Here is a 7,500-nt window from a genome sequence, read left to right as displayed (position 1 = left end):
TCGGTTTGTCCGAATTCACAGGAAAGATTTCGTCCCAAGCAAATCTTCAGCTTTGTGTTCTGCACACTTCGATGAAAGTTGCTTTCACGTCAAGGGAATCCCTTTGTTCGATGACAGTGGAAAAAAAACTATACCCAAGCTGTTTTGCATAACGCATATATTTTTGGCATAAAGATGGAACTTATAAAAGGAATAATAGGTACGTGTGAAAAGAAACGTGTTTTACATATCACGCATATTTTTGTGAGAGTATAAATAGATACGTGCCTCGCCTCATAAAGTCAGAAGAGAAGGCAACCAGAATTGTAAGTAGTTTTCTTGTATCCCTTGGCTTTTCTTGTAGCTAGTTGTGTTTTGGAAAACTTTGTAACTTATGTTATTTTCTTTCCTTTGTAGTTTGACAAAAAGCGAAAAACATAGACTTATTAAACTCAGTATTTGTCCAAAAATCAGTTACCTCGACGTCTCTTCCGAAGGGATACTCATATATCCAATTCAGTCAAAAATTCTGTTCAAGAAAGGAGCAGACGACAAGCTCAAGAATCCAATGGTTCAAGTCTGAAGCCCACGAACGGCCCAGAGAACGACACAAGCTCGGGACAAAAGGCAGTGAAAGCTCAGGACAGCAAAGAACCATACAGCATTCAGGACAGTCGAGTTTGTCAGCCAAACAAAGGTAAAATAATTCCTTATTCGTTCAACGAAACAAGAAACAAACGGATCAAGTCAGTCGAAGACAAGTTCAGGAGTTCCATTAACTGTTGGCTCTGTGGCATCCGACAACCAAATTGAAGTTTGAAAACTGTCGAACTGAGATATGTGAGAACTCTTGAAGTGTGACATTGCAGTTTATTTCCTAAGACTCGCAATAAATTCCAGTTTATATGTAATTTCAAGAGCTTTTCGGATTTTGATTCCTTACGATAATTATCGCGAGCAATAGTTAAAATATTTTTCCATTACTCATTACAAGTAATCGACGAAATCTATAAGTTATCTAAGTATATAGTACAACGTACTACACTGTTAGTAAGTTTAAGCAATTTAGTCGCCAAATAGTTGCGTGGAAAAATGCCTCCTAAGGTTGACGTAACAACGCTAATTGCAAAAAGAGACAGTGCAATAGTCTCTTTACACGATCTTCTCGAAGAATTTAACGTACTTTTCGAAATCCAACCAGTGATAAGTATACTCGAAAACGTTTACAAGGAAGTAGAAATTAAGTACAGAAGCGTTAAAAAGCAACAAGAGGCAATTGCGGAAAAGTTGTGTGAAGCTAGCACAGAAGGCGCGGAAGAATTAATGAAAGCTAATCGAGAGCTCGGAGAAAAAGTCAAAGTTGATTTTCTACATTGCAGTGAAAAATTCGCAACTTATCAAAAGGCGTGGAATGTTAAAAAATCGTCCGTAGAACACAATGCGCTTGATGTTATGGCAGAAGCAGTGACAAAAATGACCGAAGTGTTAGGCTCGCAAAAGAACCCTAATCAAGGACTTGAGAAATTGTCAGTTCCGACATGGGATGGCAACAGGAAAACTTATGCCACTTGGAAACGCGAATTTACATATTGGATGATTAAATACAAGCAAGACGATGACGAACAGCTTCAGCGACTCAGAAAAGCGCTTCCAAAGAACTCCTTTTGGTCCGATCAAGTCAAGCCAAGTACGTCCATAGAGCAGGCGTGGAAAATTCTAGATACGGAATTTGGTGATGAAAGAAAATTAATGGACACGTTGCTGAATGAAATTACTAATCTCAGACCTGTCAAAAGCGACTCATTCTCACTTTCTCGTTACGCATCAAGAATCCAAAGCCTCGTAAATAACATGGAACAAAACGGTTGTCCTGTAACAAGTTCCTCTGAAGCTCCCTTTGTCATGTCACAATTACTGTCCAAATTAGATGGAAATGACAATGTTGAATTTGGCCGCGAAATGCAACGCACGGGTAAAGGAGAAAACGTGTCAAATCTGATTGATTGGCTACTGAATGAAGCAAGTCTACGATCGCGAATCAAAAGAGAAACTAATTATCAACGAAGTACTTCAGTCATTCGTTCCGATAATCATGCCAATGAAAGCGAGACAAATACCGACGAGAAATGCCCGCTTGGATGCGAAATAAAACACCTACTTTCAGCATGTCCCACTTACCAAAAGGTAGATGTAAACCGAAGATGGGAAATCGTAAAACAAAACAATCGTTGCAGGAAATGCCGAAGAGCTCATCACACGAACATTTGCAAAAAACCTGATGGCACTACTTGCAACAAATGCACTCGACGCCATCACCGTTCCTTACATAACGAAGACACGTCAACGAGAGAATCCAGACAAGATCCTGAAGACGCAACAGCTTCAAACACAAGCCAAGAACCCTGTAATTACAATATTCAAGGGAAAAGAAGCGTTCTCACTATTTGCCCTGTCCAAATGGTGAAGATAAAAGACAAAGACGGAAATTACATCGAAGTATTAGCTATGCTCGATAGTGGTTCAAACACAAGTTTCACCTCGAAGAATGTTGCAAAGAAACTTGGAATTCGTGGTTACAAAACACATCTCACGATAAACCTCGCAGGCGGTCAAAAAAAGTCTGAGGAATCAGAGCTCATCGATCTAGCTGTTTCCTCGACTCTGGAACAAAGCGTTCAGAAATCTATGCAAGCTTATGCCATTAACAAGCCATGCAGTTCAGCAAGAACGGTCTCAAAAACGGCATTAGAAAGTCATCCTCATTTAAAACCAATCTCAAACAATTTGCATTTATCAGGCGGAACAGTAGACTTGTTGATTGGTACATATTTTGCAGACGCTTTCAATGATGTGATCTCAGGGAAAAGTGGAGAGCCGATAGCTAAACGAAATTGCTTCGGGTGGTATATCATCGGACCATTTGCCGGTCCAGTAAATCAGCAGTCGACAAGAATTAGTTCAGTGGATGTTGGAACAGTCAGCGTGATAGAGGACATGAAGAAACTTCTAACACAAGATTTGATGGGAGTAAGACCAACCGAACTTTGTACATGTAGAGATAGCGATCTCCAGGAGAACAAGTTTATCAAATCGATTTCGGAGTCCACCAAAGGGTACAAGTTCGAATGCCTTGGAGAGAAGATGGACCTCCAAATGAATCTAACTACGACGCTGCTTACAAGAGAATGATTTCCTCTGAAAAGTCTTTCAAGAAAAAGGATTGCACCGAAATAATCGACTCTGAGGTTCAAAAGCTGCTAGAACTAGACTTCATCACGGAAATACCCCCTTCAGACGTGAATCACAATCAGCCAGAATGGTATCTTCCTTTACAAGTGTTGTTCACTCCCGACAGAACAACCCAAGTCAGACTAGTATTTGATGCAAGTGCGAAAGGCCCAAACGGAAAATCCCTCAATGACCACCTGGAAAAAGGACCGAACTACATTAACAGTTTATTAAACGTGTTAATGGCTTGGCGGTATGATAATGTAGCATATACCGGAGACGTCCGTAAGATGTTCAACCAAGTGATGATCCATCCAGAAGATCAAGTCTTTCACCGTTTCCTATGGAGACCAAACGAAAATGAGATGGCTAGAATTTATCAGTGGAAAAGGTTGAACTTCGGAGATAAACCGGCCCCAGACATCGCTGCTGGAGCTATCAACACCTTGGCAAAAGCTTCTCAAGATCGATTCCCAGAAGCTGCTGAAGAACTCCGTAAACATGTCTATGTCGATGACATTGGAGGATCTAAAGAAAATGAAGAAAGAAGCAAGCAAATCACAAACGAGATAGATTCCATACTTGCCACAGGCTGCTTTCAAGTCAAAGAGTGGAACTCGAACAACCAGAACATTGATCAGTCAGATCAAACTGTCGTGGATTTTCTTGGTCACAAGTGGAACAAAGCAAAGGATACATTTTCTTTCAAAAAGAATGAAATTGCTACAAGTGAGAGTCCAATCACAAAGAGGAATTGCCTTGCATATCTTGCACAACTATGGGATCCAATAGGACTCGTAATCCCAACAACCATCGAGTTCAGAATTGCTCTACAAGAACTATGGAACACAGGTTACTCTTGGGACGATATCCTCCCAGACTCAATCCAGTTAAGATGGAAGATGAATGTTCAAGTAATTAACCAACTTCTCAAGTACGAATTCAGTAGAAAGCTCAAACCAGACGATGCAGTTGAATTACCAGAAATCCATGGATTTTGCGACGCGGGAGAGAAAGCTTATGGCTCAGTCCTGTTTCTAAGATGGAAGCTTTCTAATGGTACTTACAACTGTACACCAATCTTGGTTAAAGCATTTGTGTCCCCATTGAAGAAGAAGTCAACACCTCGTTTAGAACTCATGGGATGCCTCTCACTCGCGAGAGTATATAAGACATGCAAGGAAGCATTAGAATTTGCTGGAATCAGCAACTGCAAAAGAATGTTCTGGATAGATTCCCAGATCGTGTTGTCATGGCTAAAAATCTGCCCAAGAAAGTTCAAGCCATTCGTCTCAGTTCGAGTAGCTGAAATTCAGGAAACGATTGACCCAGAAGAATTTCATTTTGTTAAATCAAACCACAACCCAGCCGAACAGCAGAACATGGAAGATGGCAGTTGTACTCGAAACATTAGGGAACTTAAGAACCACGACGACGGCTTAGTCGACGACGTCTATTGACCGGGAAAGGACTGGAACGACAACGTCGGTTTCGGCGGGAAAATAGAAACTTAAGAAGCGGTCAGCCGTTACGACGACGACGATACTGATTGCAAACTGTTCCTTCGAAATGGCGTCTTTTAAAGCAATGCAAGAACTTCTTTTATTGAGCCATACGTCTAATTTTATTGACGATGAAGAATATTTACTGTTCTATGATCTATTCGACTCGAAAAATCCTTGCTTTCCATACGAGGATTATTCAATGTTCGCGCTGGATGAAATGACCGACTCCGAGTGTCTGGCAGAGTTTAGATTTAAGAAAAGAGACATTCCTTTAATTGCAGAAGTTCTTGGCGTTCCAGAGACCATACGGTGTGAACAAGGATCTACTTGTGACGGCATGGAGGGTCTTTGCATGCTCTTGAGACGGCTGTCATTCCCCTGCAGATATGGGGATATGATTCCCAGATTTGCGAAGCCTGTCCCCGTGATCAGTATGGTGACTAACACTGTGTTAGACTTTATATATGACACCCACGGTGCTAGAATAACTCGATGGAATCATGATATCTTAGGCCCTGACCAGATGGAAATGTACGCTGCAGCCATAAGCGCAAAAGGTGCCCCTCTACAAAATTGCTTCGGCTTTATAGACGGCACAGTGAGACCGATCGCTCGGCCTGGGGAAAATCAAAGGATCCTGTACAACGGACACAAGCGGGTACACGCTTTAAAATTTCAGTCAGTTGTTTTACCCAATGGCTTGATTGCCAATATGTATGGTCCAGTAGGTAAGACCTGAATTTTATGGTATTAACCTTCCACATCATTTAACACGAGGTTATGTAACGTAAGCTTAGCTTACTGTATGCCGTATATGCACAAGTAAACAAATGTTAAAGGTTTATGATCACAACCGGCTTTTCTTTGATTTCTTGCAGAGGGCAGAAAACATGATGCATCCATGCTTACGGAGTCAGGATTTCTACGTGACCTACAACAATTTGCTTTTTCGCACGCTAGGCAACCCATCTGTGTTTATGGGGATCCGGCCTACCCATTAAGGGTACATCTACAATGTCCTTTTCGACACGGGGTCCTTACTGACCAAATGAAAGCATATAATGCTTCAATGAGTGTCGTTAGGTCCTCCGTTGAATGGTTATTCGGTGATATAATCAACTATTTTAAGTGTCTAGACTTCAAGAAAAACCTTAAAATTGGCCTCAGTAGTGTTGGCAAGATGTATATAGTTTCTGCTCTTCTCCAGAATGCTCTTACCTGTCTTTACGGTAACCAAACCTCCTCTTTTTTTGCCCTGGAACCACCCACTTTAGAGGAGTACTTTTCCTGAGTGAGCTGAACCGCAAAGTAATTCGCAAAGTAATTGGATCTGATTATCTAGGATTAGTGCTCGTTAGTAAACACCCAGTTCCTTGAATAAAGTCATCATTTGTCTCACAAATGTGTATTTTTTAATGTTCCGAACAAAAACACTAAGATGAAATGAATATACATCGAGGCGAATTCCAAAGAATCGTGTTCGCGTTTACTTGTGAGATAATTGGTTTAAAAACTCAACGAATGTTGCGTAATAACATCTGACTGTAAGAAAATTGGACGCAATGCACAACTTTAAATGGGATCTCAACATTATGTAAAACAACAATGAAAATAACTGTAAGTTATTTTGGAACAATTTTTCCTATCAGAGACATTAAAGCCTGTGACTGTTGCTGTTGTTGATTCATGAGCATCATCATCATCTGCTGCTGTTGGTCTTGCTGTTTGAGCATAGTAGAGAGCACTTTATCTTGCTGCTCATTCCTCTCTCTCTCCCTTTGTGACATGCTTTCTTGCTCTTTCTTTCTCATCTCCAACTCCCTTTCCCTTAGCTGTATCTCTGTAGAAGCTCTTTCCTTTAAATATTCCACTGCTTCGCCTGTGCTCTTTCGACTCTTTTTCTTGGATGGTCCTGTCTCAGTTCCCTCTTCTTTATCCTTTCTTTTAGTCGTCTGTCCTACCCGTTCTAAAGCACGTTTCCGCATATCTTCAGCAGCCGCCTTTTCATTCTCGAGAGATTTCTTTTTATCATCATCGTCATTGTTGAGCTTCTCTTTTGCAGCTTTTTCCTTCTCTAAGATTTCTTCTAAAAGATCATCAAGCTCGGAATTATTCACAGCAATACCACTAGCCTTCTCTTCCGTGTTTAGTCTTGCCTGAAGTTTTTTTGTCAGTAGGTTATACCTATCGCGAACAGATCGTGGGGTGACTCGGAACTTTGGACACGACGTCGTATTTAAGTGACTTGAAATGGCTTCCCATGCTTTCCCTCTTTCGGGACTTCTTAATTTAAACTGGTATGGTTCGATGTCTAGAACTTCCCGGCACATCAGTATGTCGTGATCGTAACTCCAGGTAAAGTTTGGATTCCTGTAAGATTAGAGAAATTTACGTCCAAAACTAATTGTAACCCGTAACCAAGGTCGAATGTTTTGAGTCAAAAATCCCAACTCCTTACATGCCTGAAATAATAATTCTATTAACTGAAAATACCACAGGAGGATTGTCAGTTTATTCCCCAACCGAATGAAAAAATGCTGCGTCTCTGTGAGACTACACAGGCTGCTTATATTTTACGTAAGACGCACACACAAGCAAGGAAAAATATGGCGTAAAATCAGATTTTTTACCGAGGCTACAGCCCTTTTAACTTTTTAAGCTAAAAGACACTGCGATTACTATTTTTGACGTAAAGCGTTTTTCTTCCATGGTGGAGATCGACGATGTGTCTTACCTAAATGCTTAAAAAAGCAATGACATAAATTTATAACTTACGAGTTTGCTCGCT

General features: G+C 40.7%; 3 protein-coding genes across 3 annotated transcripts; all 3 read left to right on the top strand.

Moving 5' to 3' along the window:
- The first annotated feature begins 1,071 nt into the window (after positions 1-1,071).
- LOC138025626 (uncharacterized) lies at positions 1,072-3,168 on the top strand. Its single transcript, XM_068872812.1, has one exon. It carries the CDS (start codon positions 1,072-1,074, stop codon positions 3,166-3,168), a length of 2,097 nt encoding a protein of 698 aa, XP_068728913.1.
- Positions 3,165-4,667, top strand: LOC138025625 (uncharacterized). The gene has a single exon (XM_068872811.1). The coding sequence runs from the start codon at positions 3,165-3,167 to the stop codon at positions 4,665-4,667; it is 1,503 nt and encodes a 500-aa protein (XP_068728912.1).
- Positions 4,668-4,776: 109 nt separating this feature from the next.
- On the top strand, positions 4,777-6,003 carry LOC138027887 (uncharacterized). Its single transcript, XM_068875507.1, has 2 exons — positions 4,777-5,440; positions 5,591-6,003. Exons 1-2 carry the CDS (start codon positions 4,777-4,779, stop codon positions 6,001-6,003), a joined length of 1,077 nt encoding a protein of 358 aa, XP_068731608.1.
- Positions 6,004-7,500: the final 1,497 nt, after the last annotated feature.

The sequence above is a fragment of the Montipora capricornis genome, chromosome 12 (assembly GCF_036669925.1).
Source record: "Montipora capricornis isolate CH-2021 chromosome 12, ASM3666992v2, whole genome shotgun sequence".
Classification (NCBI taxonomy): Eukaryota; Metazoa; Cnidaria; class Anthozoa; order Scleractinia; family Acroporidae; genus Montipora; species Montipora capricornis.
Note: the sequence above shows the minus strand (reverse complement) of the source record. Positions and strands in the feature narration are given on the sequence as shown.